The sequence below is a fragment of the Delphinapterus leucas genome, chromosome 8 (assembly GCF_059928025.1).
Source record: "Delphinapterus leucas isolate spDelLeu-1000000601 "Yukka" chromosome 8, BTC_Dleu_Yukka2, whole genome shotgun sequence".
NCBI classification, from domain to species: domain Eukaryota; kingdom Metazoa; phylum Chordata; class Mammalia; order Artiodactyla; family Monodontidae; genus Delphinapterus; species Delphinapterus leucas.
The window spans coordinates 111,105,561-111,123,437 of record NC_143136.1 but is presented as its reverse complement, the minus strand read 5'-3'; the positions used below and the strand labels follow the sequence as shown (position 1 = coordinate 111,123,437).

General features: G+C 40.3%; 1 protein-coding gene across 2 annotated transcripts in view; it reads left to right on the top strand.

Annotated features, from left to right (window-relative positions):
- The window catches only part of OCA2 (OCA2 melanosomal transmembrane protein), a 249,191-nt gene that overhangs the window by 122,627 nt on the left and 108,687 nt on the right, over nt 1-17,877 (top strand). For both annotated transcript variants that reach the window (XM_022590517.2, XM_022590518.2), the window contains exon 14: nt 3,841-3,973. In XM_022590517.2, the coding sequence (XP_022446225.2) occupies nt 3,841-3,973 (133 nt within the window). The remainder of the gene's footprint in view (nt 1-3,840; nt 3,974-17,877) is intronic.

The window sequence follows — 17,877 nt, the reverse complement described above, 5'->3', positions numbered from 1 at the left end:
AAAAAAAAAACCACCAGAAAACGGACAGAGAGAACCCTAGGACAAGAAAAAGCAAAGGTATTCGGACAAAATCACACGCAGAAGCATATGCATACACACTCACAGAAAGAAAAAAAGGGAAAAAAAAATATATCGTTGCTCCCAAAGTCCACCTCCTCAATTTGGAATGATTCGTTGTGTATTCAGGTATTCCACAGATGCAGGGTACATCAAGTTGACTGTGGAGATTTAATCCGCTGCTCCTGAGGCTGCTGGAAGAGATTTCCCTTTCTCTTGTTTGTTCGCACAGCTCCTGTGGTTCAGCTTTGGATTTGGCCCCGCCTTGGCCTGTAGGTCGCCTGAGGGCATCTGTTCTTCGGTCAGACAGGGCGGGTTTAAAGGAGTAGCTGATTTGGGGGTCTGGCTCACTCAGGGTGGGAGGGGTACGGAGTGCGGGGCGAGCCTGCGGCAGCAGAGGCCACTGGGACGTTGCACCAGCCTGAGGCGCGCCGTGTGTTCTCCCGGGGAAGCTGTCCCTGGATCACAGGACCCTGGCAGTGGCGGGCTGCACAGGCTCCCGGGAGGGGAGGTGTGGATAGTGACCTGTGCTTGCACACAGGCTTCTTGGTGGCGGCAGCAGCAGCAGCCTTAGCGTTTCATGCCCGTCTTTGGGGTGTGCGCTGATAGCCGCAGCTCGCGCCCGTCTCTGGAGCTCCTTTAAGCAGCGCTCTGAATCCGCTCTCCTCGTGCACCAGGAAACAAAGAGGCAAGAAAAGTCTCTTGCCTCTTCGGCAGGTCCAGACTTTTTCCCGGACTCCCTCCCGGCTAGCCGTGGCGCACTAACCCCCTGCAGGCTGTGTTCACGCAGCCAGTCCTCTCCCTGCGATCCGACTGAAGCCCGAGCCTCAGCTTCCAGACCCCGCCCATCCTGGCGGGAGAGCAGACGAGCCTCTCGGGCTGGTGAGTGCTGGTCGGCACCGATCCTCTGTGCGGGAATCTCTCCGCTTTGGCCTCCGCACCCCTGTTGCTGCACTCTCCTCCGCGGGTCCGAAGCTTCCCCCCTCCGCCACCCGCAGTCTCTGCCCACGAAGGGGCTTCTAGTGTGTGGAAACCTTTCCTCCTTCACGGCTCCCTCCCACTGGTGCAGGTCCAGTCCCTACTCTTTTGTCTCTGTTTTTTCTTTTTTTGCCCTACCTTGGTACTTGGGGAATTTCTTGCCTTTTGGGAGGTCTGAGGTCTTCTGCCAGCATTCAGTAGGTGTTCTGTAGGAGTTGTTGCAAATGTAGATGCATTTCTGATGTATCTGTGGGAAGGAAGATGATCTCTGTGTCTTACTATTTACCATTTTGAAGCTCCTCCCTCAACCACATTTTAAACAGCCCTAGGGAAGTCTCTTTAGGGGAACCATGTACCCTCTGCTTCTGAATGGCATCTCACACATCATTGGAAGGCATTTCCTACTGTGCCCCAGAGATGTGTGCACTAGGACATTCTTCAGGCCTTTCCCATCAGGCCTCTGTGCCGTGCACTGCTGGGACCTTCCTTGTGGCTCTCCCACCAGGCTGCTGTGCCCTTGGGGTACGCTTCAAAACCAAAACAGTATGAAACAAGGCTGAGAGGGAAGAAACAGAGCCAGCACCTTGCAAGAAAGGGCTGCATTTAAGCACTGCACTGATGTAAGTATGATAGTGGGTGGTTTTGTTACTTTATAGCTTTGTTACAGGTTTTCCCCACTGTCTGAAAATAGAGCTTTCCTATGAAACCTTTCAGAAGCCAAAATGGCATAAAGTTAAAAGAGCAATCACCTGTTTTCATGAAAGTGAAAATCCTTCTCAGATTTCTTTCTTAGTGAAAACAGGTGCTAATGTAGGTCTTTTGTAAAAGCAAAGTGACATAAAGCGAAATCTGAAAAAGTGGGGGATACCTGTATTGTGTCCCAAAGGGACCCAGAATTACTCAGGATGTAAGTACTTCTGCCTTCATGCGCTCCTCCCTCCAAAAAATATTAATTACATTTACATTAATTATGCTATTACATTACTTGTAATATTAATTACATTTACATTCATGACTGAATTCATATATAGAAAAATATGTTAATATTATATTAATATTATATTTTAAACCATCTTCTTTGACTCAAAAGGTTTTCTGTTTTGTTTCTGATTTTAGAAGAAACTAAATGATTTTCAGGGGCCCCTAAAAGTGTCTTGGACCTTTTTTAAACCAGATATTTGGGGCATGCATTCTATAGATAAACACAAAGTCCAAGGTAATATCCTTGTTGAAGAACTACCAGAAAAGTGGTGAATTCTTATATGGCCGTTAAAAGCATGCCATGAGTCCCACATCTTGGTAGGTCTCCCTGCTCTCTGTATGTGATTAACCTCATATAACATCATATGTTATTCATATGCTGTTTCATATGCTGTTTCATATTCATATGTATGTGCAGATAAACTGCAAGAGAATAAGAACTTCAGATCATTGCACACTGCCTAGCCTAAATTTTGACACAAACTTACTGATAATGGCTTCTAAGTTGTGCTGTATCTTTAGCAATGTTATAAGTGGTTTCGGGCCTTTTCCAGAAATGAGGGGGACAAATAGCTAAATTTTAATAAACAACAACTAATATAATCGAAATCACTCCTTCCAGCTCAGGCCTTTAGAAGGTGGTCTTCTTGACTACTGCCTTGGGCATGGTCTCTCAAGGTGGTCACTAATGACCCCTGGACCTACTCTCCCTACCCCCATGATCTCTCCTGCCTGGGGGTCACCCACAAAGCTTTGTCATCGTGCCTCTGACCGCTTTTTGTGGCATCAGTAGTCCATGAACACTACAGAAAAAGACCTGGAGTTCTTGCCAGTAAGAAGCTGATTCTCACAGCCTGCTTCGTGGGGACAGCAGCCTCATCTGTCCTGCGAGGTGCTCAGAGGGCATGTATTTGCTGAAGGTTTAAGCACAGTATAAACAAAAGGAAAAAACTGACTAATATTGTTGATGACATATTCCCTAACAAATTAACCTAGTGGGGATTTCATCCAACAACAAAGATGTTCTCAGTGGCTGACCGTGGAAAATAGCCCACAGACAGGCAAAGGAAGTGTGAAGGGAAGGAGAGGGCTCCTGCCTAGGACCCTTGGAGCTGGTTGGGACACCCTGGGGGGCTTCAGTCCTGATGGCCACTGGGTGATATGTGGAGGACAGTGCTTTCCAGGCATGACAGTGCTCTTTCAAATTGATGGCAGTGACTTAAGTGAAATATTTTTAAAAGCCAATTTACCTTCAAATGGGAGAATGTTGCCCCATAGTCTTTTTTTTTTTTTAAATTGAAGCATAGTTCATTTACAACGTTGTGTTAGTTTCAGGTGTACAGCAAAGTGATTCAGTTATACTTACATATATATCTATTTTTTTCAGATTCTTTTCCCTTGTAGGTTATTACAAAATATTGAGTATGGTTCCCTGTGCTATAACAGTAGGTTCTTATTGGTTATCTATTTTCTCTATGGTAGTGATAGTTGTATGTTTTGTCCCCCTCAGCCCTGTTTCACTGAATCCTGGGGGACGAGTTAGTCCAGTGGTGAAGTAGACACAGCTAAGGTTGGGATTAGGTGTGATGACCTGTTTTTGTTTCCTCCCAAGTTTGCTTGTCATTCAGGTAATAATTGGTTTTTCAATGTGAAAGAAACAAATCCTGAATGTTTTCAAAATCATGGTGAAGAGTACCTGTTCTGTGGGCTTTGTGCTACGTTCCACGGCCCTCGAGTTCAGCCCACCCTGGACCCTGCCATGGGGCTGCACCTGTGCTGCGGGAAGGCCAGTCTGTGGTTTCACTTCTCCTTTCCTGTTTCTAGGGTCTGGACTTCGCTGGGTTCACCGCACACATGTTTGCTGGGATTTGCTTCGTTCTCTTGTTCTCCTTTCCACTCCTCAGACTACTTTACTGGAACAAAAAGCTGTATAACAAGGAACCCAGTGAGATTGTTGGTGAGTGGAAGTACCTCCTCATATAGCCCCAGAGTTTACTGCCACGATACTATTTTTTCTGGGGGAAGTTGCCACGAAAATTTAAGAGGTTAATCACCTGTAAAATATCAGGGAAGCATAAGTCGTTGGGATGCTGCACACTAGCATGTCCCTGTCTGCCTCCTGGTACGCAGTGTGCTTTCAGGGGCTTTAAATCCATGAGCTGTGCCTCTTTAGTTTTCTATAGAGTGAAATGTGGGAAGCAATGTCCACTGTATACAGTTTGCATGTCATGACAGCATTAAACCACGTGTATACAATACAAATAGCATAGCACATAGACTGTACTAACATGTTGTAGTTTGAAACTAAATGTGATTACAAAAATGGCAGCATAATCCAGCACAGGGGATATAATACTGTGTCAATCAAGATCATATTGGTGAGGCAGTGACCAGGAGGAATAGGGCTCGTGGCCATCTTATGGTTTTGCATTTTCCTTACTTAAAATTTCTAGTAGATGTTTTATTGAGAGCATTACTGGTCAGGATAGATTAGAAGCAATAGACTATTTGGGAAACAGCCAGCCTCTTCTTGGCCAGGCCCTGTGCAAGACACTGTGCAGGTTGCCTTTTTAACAGAGGGGACCACTACAAATGATTCCATTACTTCTCTGTTTTGAAGAAAATTTTAATCAACGTTTGCTTTTTATTTTAAAATAGATATTTCTTGCAATGAGGTACCTTGATCCATGTTTCTCACTGACCAGTGTATTAATTTGCTAGGGCTGCTACAACAAAGTAACACAGACTGGGTGGCTTAAACAAAAGACGGTTTATTTCCATAGAAGTTAAGGTGGCTTAATAAGCCACCTATTGTGGCTCATAGTTCTGGAGGCTGGAAGTCCAAAATCATGGATTGGTTGGCTGTGAGGAAGGATCTGTTCCAGGCCTGTCTCCTTAGCTTTTAGATGGCTGTATTCATGTTCATATGGCATTCTCGCTGTGTGTGTCTGTGTACACATTTCTCCATTTGTAAGCACACCAGTCATCTTGGATTTGGGGCTATTCTAATGACCTCACCTTAGCTAATTATATCTGCAATGACCCTATTTTCAAATAAGGTCACATTCTGATGTACCGGGGGTTAGGACTTCAACACATGAACTTTGGGGGGACACTATTCAACCCATAGCAACAAGTTAGAGGCATTCAAAATGTTTTATCATCAACTAGTATATGTAAAGTGTGGTAACAATATTTAGGTTTAGTTTTCTAATGGAAAGGATCATACCAATGGATAGCTAAGGAGACTATAATCAATTACAATGGCTAATCTGTCTCTAGAAGCTTATGTGGGCACAGCTGCACCTCTCCCCAACATCCCTCAACCGCCCTGGTGATCAGAATGACTCGGGAATGACTGTTATATATGCAGGTTACCAGGCCCACCCCCAGGAAATCTATGCTGTGTATAAGCTCTTCTGGAGAGTCTTATCTTGAGATTAATTTAGATATACTGATTTGGAAGTATAGAAACAAATCTGTGTAATTGACTCCTCCACTCTTCCAGAGAAAGGAGCTGAGGAAAACTTTGAGGGAAGGGGGAGGGGATGGTTGGGACATGGATAATGCTGAAACCCTATGGCAATGCCAAGACAGGCTGTAAATCAGCACATGGTGAGCTGTGCAGAGCCAGAGCAATCACTCTGAGCCACTGGTGGGTACAGGGGTCTCCAATTTTGGGGTGCTTGGTATAACTACAGATTACTAAGCCCTACCCCAGAGATTTGGGTTCAGCAGGTCTTTGGTGTGCAGAGAGCATCTGTCAGATGCTTGGTTATGCTGCAGTAAAAAGTAACACTGAAATCTCAGTGACTCTTCCTCACTTTGGCCTCATGCCCACTGTGGGCTGGCAGTGCCTTCCTAGTCAATAGTTCTCAGAGCCCTGAGCTGCTTGTCATCAGACAGAGAGAACCACATGTTCCACTCTACCACTGAATGACACAGCTCATCCTGAGTGTCACCAGGCCTCAGTTTTCACCCTGTCACCAGTTGCAGGGGCCAGGATGAGTCAGCCTGCCAAGTGATCAGAATGGGAGAGAACGACTTATTTGTTGAAAAGCACAAATAATAACCAGAGTCTGCCCCTCTGGTCACCAAATATCAACTCATGCTGCTTCTTCCTAATATTTTATATAGAATTTTTATATCTTTGTACAATAGGGATATTGGTGTGTAGTGTCTTCTCTTGAGATGTCTACTTTTGCTGTCCTCGAAGGATGAATATAGAAGTATACCCTCCTCTTCCGTTTTTGGGAAGAGATGGTGTAAAATTGCTACTAGTTTTTCCTTAAATGTTTGCCAGGATATTTAAAGGCTTGGACCTCCCTCCCTCCCTCCCTCCCTTCCTTTCTTTCCTTCCTTCTAGTTTTTAACTACATATTCAAATTACTTAATAGATATAGGGCTAGCTATTAAGGTTATCTATTTCTTCTTGAGTGCTCACTTGTGGTTTATGTCTTTAAAGGAATTTGTCCATCGTACCTCAATTGTTGAAAGAATTATTCTAAAACTGTTCATAATAGTTTTTCATTATCCTTTTAATGGCTATCAAACTTTTAAAATTGAAATATAGTTGATTTGCAATATTGTGTTAGTTTTAGGTGTACAACAAAGTAATTCAGTTATATATATATATATTTTTTCAGATTATTTTCTATTAGGTTATTATAAGATATTGAGTATAGTTCCCTGTGTTATACTGTAAATCCTTGTTGCTTATCTGTTTTATGCATCATAGTTTGTATCCATTAATCCCATCCTCCTAATTTATGCCTCCCTTTCCTTTCCCCCTTTGCTAAACATAAGTTTATTTTCTATGTCTGTGAGTCTGTTTCTGTTTTGTATATAGACTAATTTGTGTTATTTTTTAGATTCCAAGTATAAGTGATATCCTATAATACTTGTCTTTCTTTGTCTGACTTACTTCACTTAGTATGATATTCTCTATGTCCATGTTGCATGTTGCTGCTAATGGCAATATTTCATTCTTTTTATGGCTGAGTAATATTCCATTATATATATACACCACATCTTCCAACCAATAATCTATTGATGGGCACTTGGATTGTTTCCATGTCTTGGTTACTGGAAACAGTGTTCCTGTGAACATTTGACTGTATGTATCTTTTTGAATTAGAATTTTCGTCTTTTCTGGATATGTGCCCAAGCGTGGAATTGCTGGATCATATGGTAACCTAATTTTTGGTTTTTCAAGGAAACTCCATAATGTTCTCCATAGTGGCTGCACCAATTTACATTCCCACCAACAGTATAGGAGGGTTACCTTTTCTCCACACCCTCTCCAGCATTTATTATTTGCAGACATTTTAATGATGGCCATTCTGACTGGTGTGAGGTGGAACCTCATTGTAGTTTTGATTTGCATTTCTCTAATAATTAGTGATACTGAGCATCATTTCATGTGCCTAATGGCCATCTGTGTGCCTTCTTTGGAGAAATACCTATTTAGGTCTTCTGCCAATTTTTTTTTTTACATCATTATTGGAGTATAATTGCTTTACAATGGTGTGTTAGTTTCTGCTTTATAACAAAGTGAATCAGTTATGCATATACATATGTTCCCATATCTCTTCCCTCTTTTGTCTCCCTCCCTCCCACCCTCCCTATCCCACCCCTCTAGGTGGTCACAAAGCAACGAGCTGATCTCCCTGTGCTATGCGGCGGCTTCCCACTAGCTATTTTATGTTTGGTAGTGAATATATGTCCATGCCACTCTCTCACTTTGTCACAGCTTACCATTCCCCATCCCCATATCCTCAAGTCCATTCTCTAGTAGGTCTGTGTCTTTATTCCTGTCTTACCCCTAGGTTCTTCATGACATATTTTTTTTCTTAAATTCCATATATATGTGTTAGCATACGACATTTGTCTTTCTCTTTCTGACTTACTTCACTCAGTATGACAGACGCTAGGTCCATCCACCTCATTATAAATAGCCTAATTTCATTTACTTTTATGGCTGAGTAATATTCCATTGTATATATGTGCCAAATCTTCTTTATCCATTCATCCGATGATGGACACTTAGGTTGTTTCCATCTCCTGGCTATTGTAAATAGAGCTGCAATGAACATTGTGATACATGACTCTTCTTGAATTATGGTTTTCTCAGGGTATATGCCCAGTAGTGGGATTGCTGGGTCATATGGTACTTCTATTTGTAGTTTTTTAAGGAACCTCCATATTGTTCTCCATAATGGCTGTACCAATTCACATTCCCACCAGCAGTGCAAGAGTGTTCCCTTTACTCCACACCCTCTCCAGCATTTATTGTTTCCAGATTTTTTGATGATGGCCATTCTGACTGGTGTGAGATATCTCATTGTAGTTTTGATTTGCATTTATCTAATGATTAATGATGTTGAGCATTCTTTCATGTGTTTGTTGGCAGTCTGTATATCTTCTTTGGAGAAATGTCTACTTAGGTCTTCTGCCCATTTTGGGATTGGGTTGTTTGTTTTTTTGTTATTGAGCTGCATGAGCTGCTTGTAAATTTTGGAGATTAATCCTTTGTCAGTTGCTTCATTTGCAAATATTTTCTCCCATACTGAGGGTTGTCTTTTGGTATTGTTTATGGTTTCCTTTGCTGTGCAAAAGCTTTGAAGTTTCATTAGGTCCCATTTGTTTATTTTTGTTTTTATTTCCATTTCTCTAGGAGGTGGGTCAAAAAGGATTTGGCTGTGATTTATGTCATAGAGTGTTCTGCCTATGTTTTCCTCTAAGAGTTTGACAGTTTCTGGCCTTACATTTAGGTCTTTAATCCATTTTGAGCTTATTTTTGTATATGGTGTTAGGGAGTGATCTAATCTCATACTTTTACATGTACCTGTCCAGTTTTCCCAGCACCACTTATTGAAGAGGCTGTCCTTTCTCCACTGTACATTCCTGCCTCCTTTATCAAAGATAAGGTGACCATATGTGCGTGGGTTTATCTCTGAGCTTTCTATCCTGTTCCATTGATATGTATTTCTGTTTTGGTGCCAGTACCATACTGTCTTTATTACTGTAGCTTTGTAGTATAGTCTGAAGTCCAGGAGCCTGATTCCTCCAGCTCCGTTTTTCATTCTCAAGATTGCTTTGGCCATTTGGGGTCCTTTGTGTTTCCAAACAAATTGTGAATTTTTTTGTTCTAGGTCTGTGAAAAATGCCAGTGATAGTTTGATAGGGATTGCATTGAATCTGTAGATTGCTTTGGGTAGTAGAGTCATTTTCACAATGTTGATTCTTCCAATCCAAGAACATGGTATATCTCTCCACTGATTTGTATCATCTTTAATTTCTTTCATCAGTGTCTTATAATTTTCTGCATACAGGTCTTTGGTCTCCTTAGGTAGGTTTATTCCTAGATATTTTATTCTTTTTGTTGCAATGGTAAATGGGAGTGTTTTCTTGATTTCACTTTCAGATTTTTCATCATTAGTGTATAAGAATGCAAGACATTTCTGTGCCTTAATTTTGTATCCTGCTACTTTACCAAATTCATTGATTAGCTCTAGTAGTTTTCTGGTAGCATCTGTAGGATTCTCTATGTATAGTATCATGTCATCTGCAAACAGTGACAGCTTTACTTCTTCTTTTCCAATTTGGATTCCCTTTATTTCCTTTACTTCTCTGCTGTGGCTAAAACTTCCAAAACTATGTTGAATAAGAGTGGTGAGAGTGGGCAACCTTGTCTTGTTCCTGATCTTAGTTGAAATGCTTTCAGTTTTTCACCATTGAGGATGATGTTGGCTGTGGGTTTGTCATATATGGCCTTTATTATGTTGAGGAAAGTTCCCTTTGTGCCTAGTTTCTGGAGGGTTTTTAGCATAAATGAGTGTTTAATTCTGTCAAAAGCTTTCCCTGCATCTATTGAGATGACCATATTGTTTCTCTCCTTCAATTTGTTAATATGGTGTATCACATTGATTGATTTGCGTATACTGAAGAATCCTTGCATTCCTGGAATAAACCCCACTTGATCATGGTGTATGATCCTTTTAGTGTGTTGTTGGATTCTGTATGCTAGTATTTTTTGAGGATTTTTGCATCTTTGTTCATCAGTGATATTGGCCTGTAGTTTTCTTTCTTTGTGACATCCTTGTCTGGTTTTGGTATCAGGGTAATGGTGGCCTCGTAGAATGAGTTTGGGAGTGTTCCTCCCTCTGCTATATTTTGGAAGAGTTTGAGAAGGATAGGTGTTCGCTCTTCTCTAAATGTTTTATAGAATTCACCTGTGAAGCCATCAAGTCCTGGGCTTTTGTTTGTTGGACGTTTTTTTTTTTTTTCCCGGTACGTGGGCCTCTCACTGCTGTGGCCTCTCCCGTTGCAGACACAGGCTCCAGATGCGCAGGCCAAGCGGTCATGGCTCACGGGCCCAGCCCCGCCACAGCACGTGGGACCCTCCCAGACCGGGACATGAACCCACGCCCCCTGCCTCGGCAGGCAGACTCGCAACCACTGCGCTACCAGGGAAGCCCCTGTTGGAAGATTTTTAATCACAGTTTCAATTTCAGTGCTTGTGATTGGTCTGTTCATATTTTCTATTTCTTCCTGATTCAGTCTTGGCAGGTTGTGCTTTTCTAAGAATTTGTGCATTTCTTCCAGGTTGTGCATTTTATTGGCATAGAGTTGCTTGTAGTAATCTCTCATGATCTTTTGTATTTCTGCAGTGTCAGTTGTTACTTCTCCTTTTTCATTTCTAATTCTATTGATTTGAGTCTTCTCCCTTTTTTTCTTGATGAGTCTGACTAATGGCTTATCAATTTTGTTTATCTACTCAAAGAACCAGCTTTTAGTTTTATTGATTTTTGCTATCATTTCCTTCATTTATTTTTCATTTGTTTCTGATCTGATCTTTATGATTTCTTTCCTTCTGCTAACTTTGGGGTTTTTTTTGTTCTTCTTTCTCTAATTGCTTTAGGTGCAAGGTTAGGGTGTTTATTCAAGATGTTTCCTGTTCCTTAAGGTAGGATGGTATTGCTATAAACTTCCCTCTTAGAACTGCTTTTGCTGTATCCCATAGGTTTGGGGTCATCGTGTTTTCATTCTCATTTGTTTCTAGGTATTTTTTGATTTCCTCTTTGATTTCTTCAGTGATTACTTTGTTATCAAGTAGTGTAATGTTTGCCCTCCACCTGTTTGTATTTTTTACAGATCTTTTCCTGTAATTGATATCGAGTCTCATAGCATTGTGGTTGGAAAAGATACTTGATACAATTTCAATTTTCTTAAATTTACCAAGGCTTGATTTGTGACCCAAGATATGATCTATCCTGGAGAATGTTCCATGAGCACTTGAGAAAAATGTGTATTTTGTTGTTTTTGGATGGAGTGTCCTATAAATATCAATTAAGTCCATCTTGTTTAATGTATCATTTAAAGCTGTGTTTCCTTATTTATTTTCATTTTGGATGATCTGTCCATTGGTGAAAGTGGGGTGGTAAAGTCCTGTACTATGAATGTGTTACTGTCGATTTCCCCTTTTATGGATGTTAGTACTTGCCTTATGTATTGAGGTGCTCCTATGTTGGGTGCGTAAATATTTACAATTGTTATATCTTCTTCTTGGATTGATCCGTTGATCATTATATAGTGTCCTTCTTTGTCTCTTCTAATAGTCGTTATTTTAAAGTCTATTTTGTCTGATATAAGTATTACTACTCCAGCTTTCTTTTGGTTTCCATTTGCATGGAATATCTTTTTCCATGCCCTCACTTTCAGTCTGTATGTGTCTCTAGGTCTGAAGTGGGTCTCTTGTAGACAGCAAATATATGCGTCTTCTTTTTGTATCCATTCAGCCAATCTGTGTCTTTTGATGGAAGCATTTAATCCATTTGCTTTTAAGGTAATTATCAATATGTATGTTCCTATTCCCATTTTCTTAATTGTTTTGGGTTTGTTATTATAAATCTCTTCCTTCTCTTGTGTTTCTTGCCTAGAGAAATTCCTTTAGCATTTGTTGTAAAGCTGGTTTGGTGGTGCTGAACTCTCTCAGCTTTAGCTTATCTCTAAAGGTTTTAATTTCTCCATCAAATCTGAATGAGATCCTTGCTGGGTAGAGTAATCTTGGTGGTAGGTTTTTCTCCTTCATCACTTTAACTATGTCCTTCCAGTCTCTTCTGGCTTGAAGAGTTTTTGCTGAAAGGTCAGCTGTTAACCTTATGGGGATTCCCTTGTGTGTTATTTGTTGTTTTTCCCTTGCTGCTTTTAATATGTTTTCTTTGTATATAATTTTTGACAGTTTGATTAATATGTGTCTTGGCATGTTTCTCCTTGGATTTATCCTGTATGAGACTCTCTGTGCTTCCTGGACTTTATTAACTATTTCCTTTCCCATATTAGGGAAGTTTTCAACTATAATCTCTTCAAATATTTTCTCAGTCCCTTTCTTTTTCTCTTCTTCTTCTGCAACCCCTATAATTCGAATGTTGGTGCATTTAATGTTGTCCCAGCGGTCTCTGAGACTGTCCTCAGTTCTTTTCATTCTTTTTTCTTTATTCTGCTCTGCAGTAGTTATTTCCACCATTTTATCTTCCAGGTCACTTATCTGTTCTTCTGCTTGTTATTCTGCTATTGACCCCTTGTAGAGTATTTTTAATTTCATTTATTGTGTTGTTCCTCATTGCTTGTTTCATCTTTAGTTCTTCTAGGTCCTTGTTAAATGTTTCTTGCATGTTGTCTATTCTATTTCCAAGATTTTGGGTCATCTTTACTATCATTATTCTGAATTCTTTTTCAGGTAGACTGCCTATTTCCTCTTCATTTGTTAGGTCTGGTGGGTTTTTATCTTGCTCCTTCATCTGCTGCATGTTTTTCTGTCTTCTCATTTTGCTTATCTTACTGTGTTTGGGGTCTCCTTTTTGCAGGCTGCAGATTCGTAGTTCCCATTGTTTTTGGTGTCTGTCCCCAGTGGCTAAAGTTTGTTCAGTGGGTTGTGTAGGCTTCCTGGTGGAGGGGACTAGTGCCTATGTTCTGGTGCTGAGGCTGGATCTTGTCTTTCTGGTGGGCAGGTCCACGTGTGGTGGTGTGTTTCGGCATGTCTGTGGGCTTATTGTGATTTTAGGCAGCCTCTCTGCCAATGGGTGGGGTTGTGTTCCTGTCTTGGTAGTTGTTTGGCATAGGGTGTCCCACAGTGTAGCTTGCTAGTCATTGAGTGAAGCTGGGTGTTTGTGTTGAGATGGAGATCTCTGGGAGATTTTCACTGTTTGATATTACGTGGAGCTGGGAGGCCTCTTGTGCACCAGTGTCCTGAAGTTGGCTCTCCCACCTCAGAGGCACAGCACTGACTCCTGGCTGTAGCACCAAGAGCCTTTCATTCACACGGCTCAGAATAAAAGGGAGAAAAAATAGAAAGAAATAATGAAAAAGGATAAAAGAAAATAAAATATAGGAAGGTAAAATAAAATAAAGTTATTAAAATAAAAAATAATTATTAAGAAAATAAAATTTTTTTAAGTAAAAAAAAAAAAGAAAAGAAAACGGACGGATAGAACCCTAGGACAAATGGTGGAAGCAAAGCTATACAGACAAAATCTCACACAGAAGCATACACATACACACTCACAAAAAGGGGAAAAGGGGAAAAAGTAATAAATCTTGCTCTCAAAGTCCACTTTCTCAATTTGGGATGATTCGTTGTCTATTCAGGTATTCCACAGATTCAGCGTACATCAAGTTGATTGTGGAGATTTAATCCACTGCTCCTGAGGCTGCTGGGAGAGATTTCCCTTTCTCTTCTTTGTTCGCACAGCTCCTGGGGTTCAGCTTTGGATTTGGCCCTGCCTCGGCGTGTAGGTCGCCGGAGAGTGTCTGTTCTTCACTCAGACAGACGTGGTTAAAGAAGCCATTGATTCGGGGAGCTCTGGCTCACTCAGGCCAGGCGGAGGGAGGGGTACGGAGTGCAGGGCAAGCCTGCGGCGCTTCTGCCAATTTTTTGATTGTCTTGTTTGATATTGGGTTGTATGAGCTGTTTGTATATTTTGGATTAATATCTCTTGTCAGTTGCATCATTTGCAAATATTTTCCCCCATTCTGTAGGTTGTCTTTCATTTTGTTGATAGTTTCCTTTGCTGTGCAAAAGCTTTTATGTTTGGTTAGGTCCCATTTGTTTATCTTTGTTTTTATTTCTTTTCCTTGGTAAACTGATTTAAGAAAATATTGCTATTATTTATGTCCAAGAAGTTTTACCTATGTTATCTTCTAGCAGTTTACGGTGTCATGTCTTATATTTAGGTCTTTAAACCATTTTGAGTGTATTTCTGTGTATGGTGTGAAGGAGTGTTCTAATTTCATTGATTTACATGAGGATGTCCAGCTTTCCCAACACCACTTGCTGAAGAGACTGTCTTTTCTCCATTGTATATTCTTGCCTCTTTTGTTGTAGATTAACTGACAATAGGTGTTTGGGCTTATTTCTGGGCTCTCTATTCTGTTCCATTGATCTATATGTCTGTTTTTGTGCCAATATCATGCTGTTTTGATTACTGTAGCTTTGTAGTATTGTCTGAAGTCTGGGAGGCTTACATAATGGCTATAGAATTTTTGGTAAAGGAACCTCTCTCATTCCTGATATTGGATTTATGTCTTAACTTTTTTTCTGATTAGTCTGTCTAGAGGTTTATCAATATTACTCATCTCAACCAGCTTTTGATTATATAGATTTTTTCTACATTTTTTCTCTTTTAATGATTTATGCTCTGATATTTATTATTTATTTTCTCCTGCTTACTTTGGATTTATTTATTTATTCTTCTTTTACTAGTTTCTTCATGCGAAGGTTGAGGTTATTCATTTATATATATCTTATTTTCTAGTATAGGTATTTAGTGCTCTAAATTTCCTTCTAAGTAGTGGTCTTCCACCAATTTTGATATGTTTTGTTCTACTTCCCTTCAATTCAAATTACTTTCTGATTTCCATTTTGATTTCTTCTTTGATCCTTGGATATATTAGATGTAATTACCTACACCAAATTTGGGGATTTTTGCAGTTACCAAATTTAATTTCACAGTGGTCAGAGAATATATTTTGTAAAACTTGAATCCTTTTGAATTGATTGAAACCTGTTTTATGGTAGAATGTGGCCTATTCTCATACATTTTCTGTTTGCACTAGAAAAGAATATGTATTCTGCTGTTGTTGGTTGGAGTTATGTCAATATGAACAATTAGGTCAAGTTGACTGATAATGTTATTCAGGTCATTCATATTCTTGCTGATTTTCTGCCCACTTGTCTATCAATTATTGAGAGGTGGATATAGAAATCTCTGACTAAGGCTGTGGATTTGTCTATTTATCTTTGCAATTCTATGATTTTTTGCTTTACATATTTCAAAATTTTGTTACTAGGGTACATAAACATTTAGGGTTATTATGTCCTCTTGAAGAATTAACACCTTTATTATTATGAAGTACCCTTCCCTATCCATAGTAATATTCTTGCTCTGAAAACTAATTTGATCTTAATGTAGCAATTCCAGCTTTCTGTTAGTGTGGTATATTTTTATCATCCTTTTACTTTTAACCTTTTTGTATCTTTATATTTAAAGTGCATTTCTTGCAAATAGCTTATAGTTGGGTCTTGCTTTTTTATCCAATCTAATAATCTGTCTTTTAATTGATATGTTTAGATCATTGATATTTAACTTGATTAGTGATATGGTTGAATTTAAATGTATCATCATGTCACATTTTCTAATTGTGATTTTAGTTATAATTATATCACTAACTTCAAGTGATATTATACCACTTAACATAAAGAATAAGAATCTTATAGTAGTATAATTCTATTTCTCAACTCCTGGCCTAGGTGTCTTCCCCTGAGACTCCTGAATTAGAGCCAGGTGACCCTCCTCTAGGCTCCTGGCAGCCACCACCTCCTGTGAGAGAACACATCCCACATGGTAATGTCTTTGCCTGCTTGTAACATGTATACGGCAACCACAAGTAATGCCACAAGAGGGTGGTTGAGAAGCTTGGAAAGATAGGGGCTGGTGGTAATCAGAGAGGCAGAGATGAGACATCTAATGATGTGTCCTGGTCAGGGCTAGTCAGGCAAAGCAAGAGCTAAAACTTATACAGTGGGATCAGAGCTCACAATGGCACTCACCATTTGAGGATCTTGAGTCTTCCCTAAAGATCTTTGCAGGTCATGGGGAACAATGGGCTATTTGAAAGAATGAACCTATCTATCTATCTATCTATCTATCTATCATCTGTTTTCTTAGGTGGATCAGCCTAGATAGGTAAATAGGAACATAGATTCCTTGTTTCCATATATCTAACTGTATTTATCTATAGATAGATAAATAGATATATAGATAGCTTCTATAGATGATAGATAGATAAACAGATAGATAGGGCAAACAGTGTTTTATGATTAACCAGGGTTGGGTTGTCAGGAAGTGGCTTCAGTCAAAGGTTACTGAGGAGCACCAATCAGAATTAGGCAAATGTGAGGAGATGAAGCCTGGATAAGCTGGTGACCTGAGTCAGGAAGAGGTGGATCCTGCAAGACCCACACCATCATATCCTGAACTGCTCTTGTGGCCTAGTACTGCCTTAGCTCATGTTCATTTATGATGTATCTTATTTCTCTGTCTAGCTTGTTGGAGGCCTATCTTATAACTTGTCAATTTATTCTTCTCCTTTAACATCTAGCATGGTGTCTGGAACCTATTACATGTTCAGTGCAGAAATGTAGAGGAGAATGACATTGATAAGACCAAAATGACATTTCAGGTTCATGTACCTGGAAGATTAATGATGTCATATAAGAATTAAGACAGTGAGGGAAGAGAGAGTTCTGTGGGGGAAGATGGAATGTTTATCTCTGAATCTTGTAGCACGAGGTTCAGAGGGCAATATCAGGTAGCTGATTGGGTTCACAGTCTTAGAGCTCAGCAGAGACCGGGTGGGGAAATGGCAGAGGAGGTACAGAGGAAGCTTGGGAGCTGAGGAGTGGATGCTTGGCTAAACTGAGCTCTGGGTGCAGGCAGTCGACTCCCTTCTCTTGGACAAAATTGCCCTCAACCAAAATTTCCCATGATCGGTGATACATTTATTTTGTCCACAACTAGAAAAATGAAAGTGCACTACTTGAGCATTAACCCATGGGTTGATCTGAGGAGAGTAGCCTGTCCTGTTTGATTTGATGGGCTAGAAGGCAGCAAGGCTCTGGGTGTGCGTGAGGGGTTGAAGGTGATGCTGGAGAAGACACCTGCGGAAAGGAGCCCTGAGGACCTGGAAGGCCAGACTCAGTTTCTGCTTCTCCAAACACAGAGGTGGAGAGGCTCCCACAGGCTGGCCCGGGAGCTGAGCTGAGCAATGCTCCTGTGTAGCTCTTCAAAGTTGGTCAGCTGCTTGAGAGAGTGGCAGTCACTAATATGGCTTGAAAGAATGGCTAGAAAGTCTCTGATACTTTAGGGATGGGCTTTGAATGATATCCACTATATAACGAAGTTCAGAACATTGGATGAAATAATGGCACTCTCTGCACCTTCTCTGAAGCTGCTGCACCACCTTGTCCCCCCATTCCTGTCCCAGTGCAGCATTTGTGTGTGTGTGTGTGTGTTTTCAGCATTTCAGAAACCTAATTCATATGTTTTTATCCTCTTCCTCCTCCTCTTCCTCCTTTTTATATTATAACCTCACAGGTTGTTTAATGAGGTGTGAATTATGGAGGTGTGAATTATGTTTATTGAGGGAATTATGGATCTGTTTCTCTGTAGAGGCTTTCAGGTTATACCCAAGTTTCTTCTGTTTTAGTAAGCTCCAAAGAATCAATATGTACTGAATGGAAGTACTTTACTTATCTTCATTCTAAAAACTTTTCATCTTTGAAAGGCTGACCCTTTAGAG